Source organism: Clarias gariepinus, chromosome 16, assembly GCF_024256425.1.
Source record: "Clarias gariepinus isolate MV-2021 ecotype Netherlands chromosome 16, CGAR_prim_01v2, whole genome shotgun sequence".
Lineage (NCBI taxonomy): Eukaryota > Metazoa > Chordata > Actinopteri > Siluriformes > Clariidae > Clarias > Clarias gariepinus.
The window spans coordinates 23565152-23583149 of NC_071115.1; the positions used below are offsets into that span (position 1 = coordinate 23565152).

The 17998-nt window shown below is 37.6% G+C and overlaps 2 protein-coding genes across 2 annotated transcripts; one reads left to right on the plus strand and one right to left on the minus strand.

Moving 5' to 3' along the window:
* The first annotated feature begins 1785 nt into the window (after positions 1-1785).
* msx1a (muscle segment homeobox 1a) lies at positions 1786-3658 on the plus strand. Its single transcript, XM_053515076.1, has 2 exons — positions 1786-2130; positions 2936-3658. The coding sequence occupies exons 1-2, from the start codon at positions 1851-1853 to the stop codon at positions 3361-3363; spliced, it is 708 nt and encodes a 235-aa protein (XP_053371051.1). The 5' UTR covers positions 1786-1850; the 3' UTR covers positions 3364-3658.
* Positions 3659-8156: 4498 nt separating this feature from the next.
* LOC128545042 (cytokine-like protein 1) lies at positions 8157-17998 on the minus strand. The gene is made up of 4 exons (XM_053515380.1): positions 17657-17998; positions 17500-17544; positions 12452-12598; positions 8157-9795 (listed from the first exon to the last, which is right to left on the minus strand). The coding sequence occupies exons 1-4, from the start codon at positions 17819-17821 to the stop codon at positions 9694-9696; spliced, it is 459 nt and encodes a 152-aa protein (XP_053371355.1). The 5' UTR covers positions 17822-17998; the 3' UTR covers positions 8157-9693.

Sequence of the window (17998 nt, forward strand, 5' to 3'; positions counted from 1 at the left end):
TTTACTTGGCTTGCTATAATTTTTAAATCTTTCAATTGTTTTTTTAAGTCATATGTTTGACAAACATGTACAATTGCTGGACTGGTTTTCCACAACTCTAGGCCCATGTAAACATTACAGTAAGAATACTGTAAATATTAATTACAGTAACTATTTGGCAAAACTACAAAAGTGCATCCAGGAACCTTATCTTAAAGTTTCTCAGAACATTAGCTGTTTCCAAAAGATTTCTAATGTTCAAAAAAGTTCTCAACTTTTTAAAAACATTAGAATGCAAAAATGTGCATGATAAGTGAAATTTAAATGCCCCCTTGTGTGATTTTCAGTTCAATTGGATCCTAAATGTGTGTCTTCCTGTTGCTGCCCCGCCTGTCTGTCTGCCTGCTTGTCTGTCTCTCCCTCACATAATTTTTTACTTTAATTGGTCAGTTAGAGGGGGGAAACCCGCCGGCCCTCTGTCATTACCGTGGTTTGCACACACATACATACACACACACAAAAATGCTGTGATCTGCTGTTTTACTGCCTCCAAACCATAAGCAATCTCCTAAAAATGAAATATTCACAAAAGAATGCCAAAAATATCTGGCATGGAAATGTCTAAGATATTTGTTTTCTTTCCACAGTTATTTTATCCAACAGTTCAGGGATTTTAAGATATTTAAAGGTTTTGTCTTCAATAAGGTCAAAGCTGAACAAACTTTTGTGTATATACCTATGTTATGTATCAAATTATTGTTTCAAGGTAAATTGATATACTCCTATAAGTGTATATAAGTGTAATTTTTTTATCATTTTGCATGCACGAAAATCTATGAAAATTAAAAATCTATAAAAACCAATCTAAGGGTCTTGCTGCCTAATAATGTATATGATCTGATACCATGATTGTACATTTCTACCTACAGTTCTAGTAAAAACCTATAATACTTAAATACTATAATAATTGTACCAAATCAGTGAATTAATGACAATTATCATAAAAATAAACTGATTTATCGTCTCTTATGCACTAACCCTGGTTGATGATGTTGTTAGGTCTAGCCTGAATTTTATTTGTTTAAATCCACATGTTTAAATCCTTGGCCAAGCTTTTCCCCTACTTCTCCCCATCATCTACCTTAACCTTAAATCTTTATATCAGTCACTTTGCATTACATTACCTAAAATTACAAACATTTTATAAAAGTGCACACAAAATGAATGATACAGGACTGTGCAAAAATGACCCACGTGTGCAACCAGATGCTTAAATGTAATCTCTTTCAATGTGATCTCTTTTAAAATACAACAAAGTATTGTGTTCTCTTTTATCATTATACGTATTGTATTGTAAATTCTCAGAAACAAAAATGATAAACTGTCTTTCTTGTCACTTGAGGCTATATATAGCAGACATTTACATCGCCATGTAGTAAACAAAATATGTAACCTTAAGAAAAGGTACCACCCCAGTAAAATGAATGATCCTGTAGAAAGCACGAGCTTTGCTGCTGATCCAAAAACGCAATGCACTAGTTTTTTTTTTTTCCCTGAGAGTAAACAATGCTCACGTTCGAGATGTCACTCAGGAGGGGATGCCAGTGACTATCTAAGCCCCACCCACCGTCGCGCTTCAACTTTCAGAAAAGTCCTCCACACGGTCTAATCAAGTCGTACCATGAGATTGACAAGAGGAAAAAAAAAAAAAACACTGAGGCCACACCCACACAGGCTCTGATTGGCCGCTTTTGGTTTTTAACTTGGCCGTCCGTGTGCGCGTGCAGGCTGAAATGATAACTCGGCGCGATGTGCTCGCGCTAGGCTCGTGTTTGTAGACGCAAACTTTATGGGCTCCGAACGGCTCGAGCATGAAAAGCGAGGACGTGACTTTGTCGCGCGACATGGAGAGCGTGAAGCCCGGAGCCGCCGTGCTGCCGTTTAGCGTGGAGGCGCTCATGGCGGACCGGACACCGAGCCGAGTTGACAAGACCGCTGGGTCGCGCGCGCTTTGGTGCGAGGACGGATCCTCGTTCTCGTTATCGTACTCGGTCGTGCGCGAGGGAGACGCGTCTGTGGAGGCTAAGAGTCCTGAACGCGTGGACCGAAGCTCGTGGACGGAGAACTCCCGTTTCTCCCCTCCTCCGTCCAGTAAGTGATAAGAAGAGGGAACATTAATAATAAACAAAATAAGATACATACTATGAGACAATTCATGCTATAATAATAATAATAATGTTGTTACAGTGTTTGTTATTAGGCTACATTAGCACATGCATTATCTCCAGAAGTGTTTATTAACCTCCACAGAGTGCATCAATATTTAACACTTGCAGTGATTATTATGTTTATTACAGTGTTTATTAACGGCTACACAATGCATCACTATTTAACACTTGCAGTGATTGTTAGGTTTATTACAGTGTTTATTAACCTGCTACACAATGCATCACTATTTAACACTTGCAGTGATTGTTGGGTTTATTACAGTGTTTATTAACCTGCTACACAATGCATCACTATTTAACACTTGCAGTGTTAATTGAGTTTATTACAGTGTTTATTAACCTCTATATAATGCATTACTATTTAACATTTGTAGTGATTATTGGGTTTATTACAGTGTTTAATAACCTCTATATAATGCATTACTATTTAACGTTTGTAGTGATTATTGGGTTTATTACAGTGTTTATTAACCTCTATATAATGCATCACTTTTTAACATTTGCAGTGATTAATAAGTTTATTACCACGTTTATTAACCTCTACATAACTTCATCATCATTTAATACTTGCAGAGATTATTAGGTTTATTACAGTGTTTAGTACTGTACCGAGTTTACAAACTCTTCGTTGTTGATGGTCTTATTTGTTCTTGCATTGAGACACAACTGTGCACTGTATGAGTCTCTCCTTATAAACTGTCTTCATCCCAATCCTCTGTTCTCTTCAGGGCGCCTGAGTCCTCCAGTCTGTCCTCTGAGGAAACACAAGACCAACCGGAAGCCTCGCACCCCGTTCACCACGTCCCAGCTGCTGGCCCTGGAGCGCAAGTTCCGGCAGAAGCAGTACCTGTCGATCGCGGAACGCGCCGAGTTCTCCAGCTCGCTCAGCCTGACGGAGACGCAGGTGAAGATCTGGTTCCAGAACCGGCGCGCGAAGGCCAAGAGGCTGCAGGAGGCCGAGCTCGAGAAGCTAAAGATGGCCGCCAAACCCATGCTGCCCCCGGGCACTTTCGGGATTTCCTTTCCGCTTGGCGCGCACGTGCCCGCGTACGGAGCAGGCGGCGCTCACGCGTTTCAGAGACCCACCGTGCCCGTGTCACCCGTCGGACTGTACGCGGCGGCGCACATGGGATACAGCATGTATCACTTAGCCTGAGGCGCGTGCGTAATGTCTGCGTGTTCTTCTCACCCAGGGATTTAGAGGCACGAAAAATGAGACGGGAAATAATATGGCGAGCATAAACACTTAAGCACATTAAGTCGCCAGACGGCATTTTTATTCACATAAATCACTGGCCATAAAGCACCTACACACACAATTTGTATGTATTCATTGCAATGATACCCTTCGAAAGGGATACGCTGAACTGTAAAATATTGTATATATAGGGAAAAGTTTTTTTTTTAAATAATATGATTATATTTGTTGAATAAATTAACAATAAATTGTTTATTCTCTTTTTCCATAGCTAATGGTAGATACCATTTTCTTCTGTTATATATATATATATATATATATATATATATATATATATATATATTATAACTAAGGGGTTAACTCTTTGTTAAAGTGGTGAAAATCACCACCCACAATTATTAAAGATATTTTAGGCCATATATTATTGACTTCTCACTTGGTTTAATCCAAACCTTATTTTCTGAAAAATAAGTGGCGTTTAAGTATCAGATTGCAACCAATGCGTTCAAATTGCTAAACGTTCAGTCAAAAGCCCTGTGGCTCCAAATATTACTTCAATTATTATTTTATAGGTTTAAGTAGTAAGCGCAATATTGAAACAACTGGATGATGTTCTTAAAAATAAAGTTAAAGAAAACTGATTTAGGAGATTTTGAAAATGTGGAACATGATTGGACCTTAAACTGTTACAAACTGGTACAATCAGAATTAGAATCGGTTTTAAAATGTTGAGACATACAGGGAATTTGGTTTCGGCTATTTGTAGCTCTCAGAGTACAGACAAACATAAGTAATAGTAATTACACATCATTTTGCTTGATAAAATTAAATAAGGCGGGAGGATCCTGAGTATATGCATGATAGTACATAAAGGGATTGTAAAGTAGGGCAGGTAACCTAGTACAAACTAGGGTGTACGCTATAGCTGTGTGGAAATTGATGTAATAGACACAACAAATCAGCTCCAGCACGGTAAATATGAACACTCATGAGATGGGGATGCATGATCAGATTTTGACGGCAAGTCGTGCCATAAACCCGTCATAAACCATGCCTGTGATTTATGCATTTATTTATTTAACAGTTTAGTTGGATTGTGCACTCCCAGACCTGTTTCTTGTCACGGAGGTGGTAGAGCTACCTTTAATGGTACATCTTTTGGCCTCTTTTTAACAGAGTAACTGAGAAATACAATTAATGAAAGTGCATAAATTCATTTTTTTTTTCAATTAAATCTTTAAATGTAGCTCTGCATTATTTGTACCTTACTAATTCAAATATAGTGAGATCTGATTCAAGTGGTACAGAGCAGGCGTGTTGGGCAGGCATGCATTTTAAATTCCAGATGTTTCACAAGCCTCACCTCGCATGTCTGTCGCATGTTACATGAATAATGTTAGATGATGATGAAAATGTAATTTGCAAAAAATTAACAGAAATCATTGCTCTGCAAACGGATTGATGGTAGAATTTAAGATTTTTTTTGCACCCGGTTGTTTCTTGGTTCCTATTTGGATCTATTATTATTATTATTATTACTATTACTATTATTATTATTTAGCAGAAGGCACTGCATAACTATCTACACTGCTGGTTGCTCTAAAACAAAAAGTTTATTTAAGTCAGGAATATATTGTATAAGAATTTAATATACAATGGTTCGGGGGAAAACATTGAAAAGAGATTTTTTTTTTACGTTGAAAGAGCTATAGTGTGTCTTGTCGTGTGACAGATCTCAAAATGCTACTGAGAACTCTCAAGATTTTTTTAATCCTTTATTTTTGTTAAAATAAAATCACACAGACTGCACGTGATATAAACTGTAAGTAGTATTTTTCGCTTGTGATCATGTGTGAAATTCTGACAGGCAAAGGTGCATCTCAGCTTGTAAAAACTACAGGTATAACGTGTGAACAATATGGGATCTGATAGGATAAATTAATCGTGTCTAAATCAAACATGCTATTACGTGAAGAAATAAAACAATTATTCAAGAAAATAAACGAAATTAAACGAAACGGCAAAGAAAATTACACGAGCAGATAAAAACACGTGCACGACACGTGAAAATGTTTGCAGGAATGTCGGGATGGATGTGTGCATTTAATTTAGCTACCAAATTAAACCTTTATTATTCTTAGCACGTCTATAATGACCGTGTGTCTGTATTATAATTTGGCACTAAGTTTGCACAATTCGCGTTCTTGCAAACTGATTATATTATATATTAAGAGCTTATTTGTGTACACACACCACGCACAAGCCACATTCCCTCTCAGCCTAAATTCTGCACAACACTTAAGACGCACTCCAGCTGTGCACGCTCTGTTCAGTGTGGTGTCGCGCGCGCTTTATGACATCAACTCTCCAAACTCTCTGACTCAGACACGCGTTCATAGTGTTTTCATACCTAAATACAGGACATTCTATAGGTAGAATTTATGTGTGCGCGCGATTGGTGCGTACAAATTCTAAATTATGAATTAAATGAATTTTATAATAAATACAAATGCAATCAACAAATCTTGTCACCGATGGATAAGTTGCCTTTGTTTTTGTTTTTTTTAAATAAGGATGCTTATGCATTTACCATTAAACCAGACTACTTTTAATAAATAACGAAATAAAGTTAATTCTTATAATGAGAAACAAATAAACAAAACCATTTCAAGGCTTTTGAAACCTTTGCTTCAAATATGTCAATTTGAAATGCATTTTTTTTGTTGCGAAAGATAATCTCTCTCTCTCTCTCTCTCTCTCTCTCTCTCTCTCTCTGTCTGTCTCTCGTGCTGCAAAATCATTCATAGCATTGATAAAACAAAAAAGAGACTCTTTCATTCTGACCTTTTCGAAGCATTTCTTTGAACTGAAATGAGAATTTTATTTCTCAGTTTTGCCCCTTTGTGCTGTTTAAACTATTTAGGTCTGTGCGCTTTGCCTTCGTATGGTTCGGCATAATTGAATTAATCTTGTCATCACTGTGCGTAACACATCAAAAGATATTATGTATATGTTTATTTAATGTAAAACCGTTTAGTCTGCTGATCGCACATGAGCCTCCCAATTTTTTATTGGAATATATATGTATTTATTCATAAAGGTTGGTTTACCTCTTCATATACAGGTTCAGATACATAAAGAAAATATCTTATGATAGTTAATAAGTTTATACTAATACAGTTGTGGGGAGCTTGATCCTATCCCAGGTGAATCAGGGCATAAGGTGGTCTATACTCACTCACACACTCAGTCGCTTATTACGGTCAGTTTGGAAATGTCAGTTAGTCTAATCTGCAAGGAAACCGGAGTAGCCGGAGGAAACCCACCAAGCACAGGGAGAACATGCAAACTCCACACACAAAGACCCGAAGGTGGGCAAAATTCTTTACTTAAATTTGTCCTTAAATTTGTTTTCTGTAATGATCTGTAATCGTTTAAATGAAAAGAAATGCAAAAAAGCTGTTGAAGCCTGTATATTCAATGTATCATTCTCTGAGCTCAGGTTGAAGCAAACTGGGCAATAAACGCTATACATTTAATTTCATATTTCATGCGCCCATGTTTTAAACGTACAGCCAACAGCAACAAAACTCAAAGGAATCTGCTTAGACAACCAAACAATCTGGAAAAAGGCTGAACTCTCTGTGGGGTTCCTCTTGTCTTCAATATGAACAGATGTAAAATGCAAAGGTCATGACGCTCCCTAGTGGGTGAACAGAAGCAGTGCTATTTAAGAAAATCACAGTGCATCTATGGTCAGGTAATGAAACTGGAATTTCATTGTTTTACCCTTATTTGTTTGTGGCAAATGTTTGAAGACAGTTTCTTTTGATTGGTGACCCCAATCAGCAAATATGTGATGTAGGTGTAGTTAAGCTAGTCGTACTTTATCCATGTAGCTTGTTTCAATATAGTTTACGTAGCATTCACTTTTTTTATTATTGAGCTCAGCAATCTATAAAGCATTTATGAGCATGTGACCTAGATTTAATTGGAGGGGTACAAACTTAAGACACTGACCACATTACCTCAGATTTGTCATTATACGCACTGTACTTCAGGTTTATATCATCTTTACTTACATGATGTTGTGTACTTCGTATAGATTTGCTACTAAAGGAAGGCAGAGACTTGGAGAAGAAGCTTTCTAATAAATAGTAAATATTGTTTTTCAATTTTATTGTACATTTTTGAACACTAACTGTGAACCATGAGCTTTGTGGAGCAATATACTTATTGGATACACCGTCACAAAATTCATGCAAGTGGTTTGTTTGAAGAACTTAATAGGAAGTTAGTGATTAATGACACAACTGAAATGAATAGGGCCACCATGAATTAACTGAGGAAAAAGTGGCCAAAGGGAAGTTTTTAAACCAGCAATAAAACAAGAGAACTAAAAGTGATGAATCAAAAACAGTGCATTGTTGTAATTTCACCAACAGAGGGCAGCAGTGTATAACATGAGAACCGTTTTTAAACTAAACACAATTAGTGCTTGCAACATTTAAACCCTTAATTGAAATTATTCACTGCTGACAAAATAGTTTTTTATGTATCAATGTATGGATATTAATCAGACCAAAGTCAGCTTGTATCTTACTGTAAAACCACTCAATGACATCATCTGTTAATTCAGGCACCACAAAAACATCTTTTCCCTGCTATTGTCCCACAGGCACAGCTCGGAGTGCAGATGGATAAGTGTGAGGGGGTCATGGTGAATAAAATCACACAATAAAACTTTTGCAGAGAATACAAACAGTTTAATACAGTTTTAAATCAAGTGTACAAGTACATGACAGGACATATTAACCTTAAACATATTATACTGTACATTATAACTATTTTTATATTACATTATATTAGTGGTGCTAATTTTTAAGGAAGGGTCTTTTATTTTTTCTCTGAGGTTATTTTATTGGAAAATACTTTGAATAATCTGAAAATGTGAAAAACCCTACAATCACCTAGAACAAGTCACATTGTGTTTGCTGACTTGTTTCAATCCCCTAGTAACAGACTAAAACTTTAACAGTCTTCACCATAAACTATGTACTAGTATCAAGCATCTAGAAGTAACTGGTGAACTAGTACCAAAGAGGCAATCAACCAGCATTGTAGTAAACAGGTTAACACAGAAATGACATATAAAAAACATGCTTATACAACAATGCTATTAAAACTTGTCTTGGGTATACATTTGGTCTTTTATCATCATTGTTTCCTTTATTATTCAGTTTAATGTCTTGTATATGATTAAAAATTAACAAGCACTGGGATAAGCATTGCTAACACTAAGTCTGTTAGATGAATTGCCATCACTCTAAATAAACTCAAACATATAAATCATGATTAAATATGATAAAACATGATTAATATGAACTATTACTATAATTAATAAATGAGGCTCATAAAGAAATCATCAATTTTATTTATTAATCTTTACCAATTAGCATTAGAGTAAACGTAATTTAACAGCAAAGGCGAGAAAATGGCGAGGAGAGCAAGGAGGACTATTTGCCAAAACATACAACTATTGAATGATCTTTCCACTGCAGTATAGCTAGAGCTAGTTGGCATTGCACAACAGAGCTGTTCTTGGAATAGTGTTTCATGAATACCTTAAAAGTGAGATCACTTTTTGGAGTTACCTGTACTCATGCTATAAAATGATCTAGTTACACTGAAAGACTATCAGAGAAAGACTATTCTGTTAAAACTGAAAGTCAAACTGAATTGTGACAGGTACCCGACACCGCAGACAAAATAATGCATGAATTCTTTGGTAAACAAGCAGGATAAGCAGCATCGCTGAAAAGTAAAGCACTGTGTATGAAAAGACAGAACTCAGAGTGCTCATTAAACCGTCTCTAAGGACCATTGCACAATGCATGCACAAGCGAATATGGGAAGTGTGAAGTAAGTGTGTGTGTGTGTGTGTGTTGGGGGGGGGGGGGGGGGGGAGTTACGGTAAATAAGCCACACTTTGTGTAAGTACTTAGAGGCTATTTGAACTATTTCCTGTGGAAAGTTTTCTTCAGCTGCTGGAATGCACATACCGACACAGACACACACATACATGCACACACTAAATACAAACTGACTTTTGTGTGTGGGTTTTTGTGTGTGTGTGCATGTATGTGTGTACAAGTCTATTTAGCATATTTTCAGCCTAAAAGTATTAGCTTTTTCTTTATGCAACATTTTTATCAAAAGTGAGTGTGTGTGTGTGTGTGTGTGTGTGTGTGTGTCTGTCTGTCGGTCTGTCTAACTGTCTATCTGTGCTCAGCTTGTCTCCTCCATTAGTTGCAGTGTGTCTTCCATATATCGTGGGTCACTGATTCCGGTATCCAGAGCCACACAGTCGTTTGACAGGAACACCAGATCCTACACACACACGCACACACACACATCAATATTTGCTACTAACACCACTACGAAACCTATTGCCTGTTAATAGTGGTTTTGTGGTATGAACGATATGGGATGATTAGCTCCATTAGCGTGCATTTATTCATTAATATTTAATAGGCACACATCAACACCTTGCTGTTTACAACACAATCTCACGCTGTTAAGAAATCCAAACTAGCATTGATAGTGGTATCTGTAATGAGACACATGTAAACATATTTTTGCTTTTTTATTATTACTGCAATACACACATAATGTTAATAATATTGTGCAAATTTAGTGCACTCATGCAGATAAGGTCATGTTTTACAATTTGATCATAATACAACATGATGAAATGATAGTGATTTAGTTATAATATAATGATACTGTGGTGAAAAGAATAAAAAATCAAAAAATGATATGATTAAAAGAATTACTTGAAATACTTTAATGTAAAAAAAATAATGATCAAAACTTGCCCAATTTTTCCTATTTTCTATTAAACTTTTTATTTTAACTAACCAAGCAAGTTATGCTAACAGATTCTTCTGTTAGTATCTGTTTGGATGAGAGGCATTCCATGAGTCGTGATAATAGAACATAACAGCACTGGGACGTTTAAACATATGTATCACTCCGCATTACTAGCAATCGTTAATTACGCTAATTGGTCCACCACCAGCATGGATAAAAGTAGGCCTGTGCGGTCCACAGTACTGAGAAGAGAGTAGTTGCTTGCCAAAACTCACATTCAAAACCAGCACGTTCAGCAAGAAAACACATCTGACAGAGAACGTTACACATCATCTTAAACACTTTTTCCTTGAATAACTGCTGCTAAATAATTTTGAATTGCCTTTAAACCATCAATTTTTCCCATGATTGCCCACATCACCTCACTTTTTGGCTACATACTGTAGTAGCTGTGCTGATATTCAGTACAACAGCACTGGCTCTCATATGATAATACCTAAATAAACATCACCTATTATTAAAATCTACGAATGATATCTACCAACAGTATACACTGAAAGGTACCGTTAGCAGGCTACCCAACAAAGCCAAACACTATTTGTGTTTCAGTATCTTGCTAGGTTCAGTAGCTAGATACCTAGTTCATACTAATTCACCAATGGTTCAGCTTCATAGTTAGCTTCTATCGCATATGCCTCTTACACATTTTCCTAAGCGTTACATGTACACTGATAGGCAGTTTCCACCCAAGTAACATTGACATAACATTCAAAGTTTAGTAGACATCTTTTTTACTAAAAGAAATAATAATAATAATAATAATAAGCAAATGTTATTCATATAAGTGTTTCATACATTTAAATGTGCTTTACAGAGATAATAACACTAAAGATATTTAAATCAAACATTCAAGTTATAATGCAATAAATAATTGCTGGCTACAGGAAAAAACTTAAATTAAGGCAAATAATAAAATCCAGTTAAAAGAGGCTAATATAATAAAATTTTTTACAAGGGTTGTTTAAGTCAAACTTAGACTTTTGAATGTAGAATAAGCAAACACAGTTAGGAGAGTAAAACCTCCCTTTATTCCTTTAACTTATACCAGGGTTTCACTGCTGCTTGGATGCTACTGAGGTAGAAAGTATTTTCAGTGCACTGGAGCCCTGATTCATGAAAAGCAGGACTCTCAGGAACTCCTATAAACCAAACGACCAAAACATGTGGAAATGGCTTGGAGGGGGGTCAGGAGTTTTTACAGGGGGATGTGGTGATAACTCCCAGCTGTAATGTGCAAGTGGTGTTGGTGAATGATTGTGTGTACAGTTCCCATAGACCTGCATCGCTTTCTAAAATTGGCAACAATTTACCATTCGATTTTCAAAGATGAGGCGTTCCACTCGCTGAATGCTCACAGGAATGACTTCAGTGGGCTCCAAGCCACCTTGGCCCATTGACCTACAGCCTTTAAAACCATTCAAAAGTTTTTCGGCAGAGTCTCATCACCGCATTGAGCTTAAAGTCTTATGTAGATAAAACAACGTTTGTTCCTTGTTTTATTTCTTTTAGATGGACTTGTCACTTGGCTAGCTAATGTCTTACTTGTCTCCACTGCTGTTGTCTAAGCCTTTGTCTAAGCATAGTGTAGTCTTTTGGCAAGAAAGTGATTTTACTTCGCTTTTATAGTCTTTAGGTTTTTTTTTTTTTTTTTTGGTAAATTTATATATTTTTTTATTTGTACCATTAGAATAAAACACGTACCCGACTACAGTAACAAAAGTATATGTCGTCTCACCCCTTATGAGAATATTATTTATAATATTATATTATAAATAGTATGGTGAGTATACTGTGATAGTGATAATTAAGCAATAACACATGAGAGGAAGTGCTGTTGTGTGGAATATCAGCACGACGTAGGCACCAAAGACATCACAGCCATGCTGATATTCAGTACAACAGCACAACCTTGTGATACTGCTTTTATACAACAGTTCCACAAACATCATTTATTACCAGTGATTTGTTTCTTATTTAACCAGATTATTATTTAACCAGCAACTGGCGGAGCTGGCGACTGAAGTTGATGATATAGTGATAATAAAGGTGTAATATTTTGTACATACCATACATGATCATGCGTTGATAGTGTGGAGTTATAAAAGTGACATACCCGGTGGCACACACGGCTTATGATCTCGTGGAGTGTGAGGATTTTGCGTTTCAACACAATGATACGAGGTCGTGTCCTGCAATAATCCACTGGAACGCTTTCTACCGCATACAGGAAGTCACGCAGCTTAGTTTTCACACAGGAATTCTGGGTAAAATATTAATATACAGAAAGCTGTGATAATATACAAGATAAACACTTCAAGTAATAATTCAGCTTGGGTAAATACAGAAATCTTTTCTGTTAAGAACAGATGTGTTTGAGAAGTTATAAATGAATCTAAGTAATATATATAATATATATAGCCTGGGGATATTTTTTCACATGTTTCAACATATACAATTAGGTACATTATTAATTTGGAGTTTGACAGCTGTTATTGTTCCAGTCTACCACTGTATAATTTATAATTAATATGTGAAGATTTTTCTTTTTATATATGTGGGTATTTACATTTATATATATATTTTTTTTTTTTAAGGAATTACAGAACTATTGGTGGGATCTTGGAGAGTGAGAGGATTCCAGAGGAATGGAGGAGAAGTGTATTGGTGCCAATTTTTAAGAACAAGGGAGATGTGCAAAGCTGTGGCAATTATAGAGGTATAAAGCTAATGAGCCAGACAATGAAGCTGTGGGAAAGAGTAGTGGAAGCTAGGTTAAGGGCAGAGGTGAGCATTTGTGAGCAGCAATATGGTTTTATGCCTAGAAAGAGTACATCAGATGCAGTATTTGCTTTGGGGATGCTGGCGGAGAAGTACAGAGAAGGTAACAGGGAGTTGCATTGTGTCTTTTTAGATTTAGAGAAAGCATATGACAGGGTGCCAAGAGAGGAGCTGTGGTATTGTATGAGAAGGTCTGGAGTGGCAGAGAAGTATGTTAGAGTAGTGCAGGACATGTATGAGAGCTGTAGGACAGTGGTAAGATGTGCTGTAGGTGTGACAGAAGAGTTCAAGGTGGAGGTGGGTCTGCATCAAGGATCGGCTCTAAGCCCCTTTTTGTTTGCTCTGGTGATTGACAGGATGACAGATGAGGTAAGACAGGAGTCCCCATGGACTATGATGTTTGCAGATCACATTGTGCTTTGTAGCAAGAGCAGGGAACAGGTGGAGGAAAATTTGGAGAGGTATGCTCTGGAAAGCAGAGGAATGAAGGTTAGCCGCAGCAAGACAGAATACATGTGTGTAAATGAGAGGGACCCAGGAGGATCGGTGAGGCTACAGGGAGCAGAGGTAAAGAAGGTGCAGGATTTTAAGTACTTAGGGTCAACAGTCCAGAGCAACGGAGAGTGTTCAAAGGAGGTGAAGAGGCGGGTACAGGCAGGTTGGAATGGGTGGAGAAAAGTGTCAGGTGTGTTGTGCGATAAAGGAGTATCAGCGAGAATGAAAGGAAAGGTGTACAGGACAGTGGTGAGACCAGCAATGCTCTACGGCTTAGAGACAGTGGCACTGAAGAATAGACAGGAGGCAGAGTTGGAGGTAGCAGAGCTGAAGATGTTGAGGTTCTCCTTGGGAGTGACAAGGATGGATAGGATCAAGAATGAGTTTATCAGAGGGACAACCCACGTTAGATGTTTTGGAGATAAAGTCAGAGAGGCCAGATTAAGGTGGTTTGGACATGTTCAGAGGAGAGATTGTGAATATATTGGTAGAAGGATGCTGAGGTTGGAACTGCCAGGCAGGAGGTCTAGAGGAAGACCAAAAAGGAGATTGGAAACTGGAAGCAAAGGTAGAACATGCAAACAGACCCGAGACAAGAATCGAACCTGAACCCTCGAGGTGCAAGGCGACAGAGTTAACCACTTAGCCTATGTGGCGAACTAATTATCTGTTAAAATATCTTTCTATCTAGCATTTATCTGTCTTTTTGGGTAAGAGTCTTCCAGAGTATCACATTTTGATTTGGCTATTTTATTTCACTCCTTTTTGCAAAAATTCTCCAGATCTATTCAATTGTGAAAGGATCTGCTCTGCTCAAGCCCTGTTCAAGTCATTCCACAGATTACTGATAGCATTTAGTTTCAAGCTCTCTCAGACGTCCTTCTTCTGAAGCCATTTCTTTGTTAACTTGGATTAATTCTTTAGTTTTCTAATAGCAACCTGCAGGTTTTGTGCCAAAACAGACTATAAATTTATCAATGATTCTCTATATCCTGACTAAAGTCCAAGCCCTGGCTATGGAGAAGTGTGATGCCTTAACCTCCATGATTCATCAAAAGTATGGAGTTATTTGAATATTATATATTGGGGTGATTTAGGCAGCTTGCAATTTTATTTTTTATTTTTTTATGAAAGGGGTTAAGTTTAGCCAGCTTACTCCACAGCCTAGACATGCAAAGAATAGAGAGATTGTTGTCATGTGCAATATCCAGTCCTTTCCAGATGTTCCTGCAGATGTTCCTGATGCTGCAGGTCTCTTGGCATCCTCGCTGATAAATTTTCTTCTGGTCCTTTCATCAATTTAAAAGCAACATCCTGTTTTACTAGTGTCGCTGTCATGCCCTATGATCTCTAGTTCTTGATGATGGTGTTCACATGTGTTCCATGGTACATCTAATGCTTTGGAAATGATTCTGTTTGAATTCCTTCAACTGTGAGATCCTGCAGATCCTTTGTAAGTACATGTCAAGAAACAAGAAAATCCTAAAGAAACAGCTGGTCTTAATTCAGAGTTAATCATCTAATTCATGACAGGTGTAAAAGTATTCATTTTGAACAAGGGTTTAAGTGTAATTAGTTAATTATGATCACCAGGTTAGGGTGGTGTATGTCTGTGTTTTAAACATTACTATTTGTTTTTAGTTAGCTGCTATGTTACATTAAAGATCTGATTTATCCTGCTTAGCAAAAAAAAATTGCAAAAATTAAACACAGCTAAACTAACCATAGAGAGAGAGAAAGTTTAGAAATCTAGACTATGTGAGCAAATCAGATGCAGGGATGAAAGATGGGGTCTTAAATGTATTTGTACAAAGGGATAATGAGAACCATGAGCCTAAACAGAAATCCATTCAACAATGCTTGTTGCGTCTGAGATTCATAAGCCATGGATTCCTGAAATTAGATATCCTGGTTTACAGAGTATATTCGACTTTGAGCTTTAAAAAATATTTTGATGCAAGATGTTTAAAACATTTTAAAACAACAAAAATTTTATTGAGGCAAAACTCTGGTTTCGGTTCCTGGAACAACAGCACTGAGTACTGGTCTGAAATATGGAACATAATTTTTTCACAAAACCATCTAACATCCGCCAACATAATAACGGCGCACAGATGTAATACAAATCTGCAGCTTTTAAAATATTAAACCCACAATCGTGATAAATTTCATGTTACATTTGTGGGACGTTATGACAATTATGAAGGCTGAAGATTATCACCTTCCTACAAACATAACAAATCCCTGCAAAGGTAATAGCAAGTGCTATTTTACATTTATGGGAAATGTATTATGTTTGTGGGATCATTACATTAAATGCTATAGATTTATATTATGTTTGGGGTTTATTGAGTTTGTCGGCTGTTACTATGTTGGTGGGTGTTAAAGACCCCCTTAACCACTAATGCGCCTCTATTAGGCATTAAGCAATGTTTTAGAATGGGGAGTCACCGATCACAGGGGAAGGCATTTAATGTTGTTTTTAAGAAAGACTGTACTAGTCAATGACAAAGTCAGCTTTAAAGTACAGGAAAGTTGATGAATGAAAGATCTATAGGTGGTGGTGATGCAACCTACAGAACTCTAACTAGATATTGAGTGGTACTAAAAGGGGAAAAATGTCAAGAATAAATAGTATGTCTATGTACCAGATAAAGCAGACAAAAAGTTCAAGACAAGATCAGGGAAGGAAGGATGATCTGGAAAATCGGCTTTAAGTGGCCCGTCAGATGAGGGAGACAGTGGCACTGAAGAAAAGACAGAGTTGGAGATAGCAGAGATGAAGATGTTGAGGTTCTCTTTGGGAGTGACAAGGATAGATAGGATCAAGAATGACTTATCAGAGTGACAACCCATGTTTTGGAGATAAAGTCAGAGAGGCCAGATTGAGGTGGTTTGGACGTGTTCAGAGAAGAGATTGTGAGCATATTGGTAGAAGGATGCTGAGGTTGGAACTGCCAGACAGGAGGTCTAAATGAAGCCCAAAGAGAAGATTTTTGAATGCAGTGAGAGAGGTCATAAAGTTAGTTGGAGATATGAGAGAAGAGGATGCAGAGGGTAGTGTTAGATGGAGGCAGATGATTTGCTGTGGCGACACCTGAAAAGGAATAGTCGGAAGACAAAGAAGAAGATGAGGGAGAATGAGACCTATAGTTGGTGGTAATGTAACCTACTGGGTTCCAACTGCTGTTAAACAACAAAAAAGAAGAAGAAGAAGAAGAATACACCTCCATAATAATTTGATGTTGATGTCAGTGTTTTGTTTTGTTTTTGCAGATCCAATGCATGGGCCAATGGTGTGCATGGCAATAATAATAATAATAATAATCACTCACTCATAGTCTACACTGCTTTATCCTGTATAGGGGGACACTCACTCACTCATAGTCTATACTGCTGTATCCTGTATACTTTATCCTGTATAGGGGGGCCTGGAGCCTATCCCAGGAGACTTAGGGCATGAGGCGGGGGACACACACTTACATGTTTATTCACACACTATGTGCAATTTGAGAATGCAAGTTAGCCCAACCTGCATGTCTTTGAACTGTTGGAGTAAACCAGATTACCCAGAGGAAACTCACCAAGCACAGGAAGAAAATGCATACTTCATGCAGACAAACCAGAGGCAGAAATCGAACCCGGACCCTGGTAGTGCAAGGTGACAGTGCATAAGCCGTTGTGTAGTCTTATTCATAATAATAATAATAATGATAATAATAAGTTTACTGATGCTTATTAGAATTCAGGTGATGTGCTTTAAGAATAGTGTATAGCATGTTTTTTTAATTGTTTGTTATAAAGTGGGAACTTCAACAGTTTGCGTAGAATCAATAATTGATGTTAAATATTATAAAACGAAGTAATGGCTGAGTATGACATACTTACGTGAACGTCCAGAAACAATTTAGGGAAAAATTCAGCGCACTCCCTCTGTAAACCCAAAATGAAAAACAGCAGGAGTGTGAGAGGTTAATACACACAATGTGTGTGTGTGTGTGTGTGTGTGTGTGTGCGTGCACGCGCGTCTGTTGGTGCGTCTCACCGTGCGCGGAGACCTGTACGTCTTCTCCAGCACGTCCATGATCTCCTTACTCAGCTGGAGCGCGCGCGAGTAGCAGGTCGGGGGCGAGCATTTTCCCACGCGCACCACGCTTCCGAAGACAAGCACGAAGCAGATGAACCCACAGTAAGCGCGTGCCGAGCTCATGTCTCGTGGAGTTTTTAAGTGCGCGCGCGGGGTGGTTCCTTGCGAAGGCAACTTCGGTCTGCGAGAAAACGCGCTGCTTTGGTTTATAAAGAGCCGTAATGACGTCAGAAAACAGGGGCGCGTGCATTTAGAACCCAATCACCACGAGCTGATAAACTTTATATAACGTAAACACTA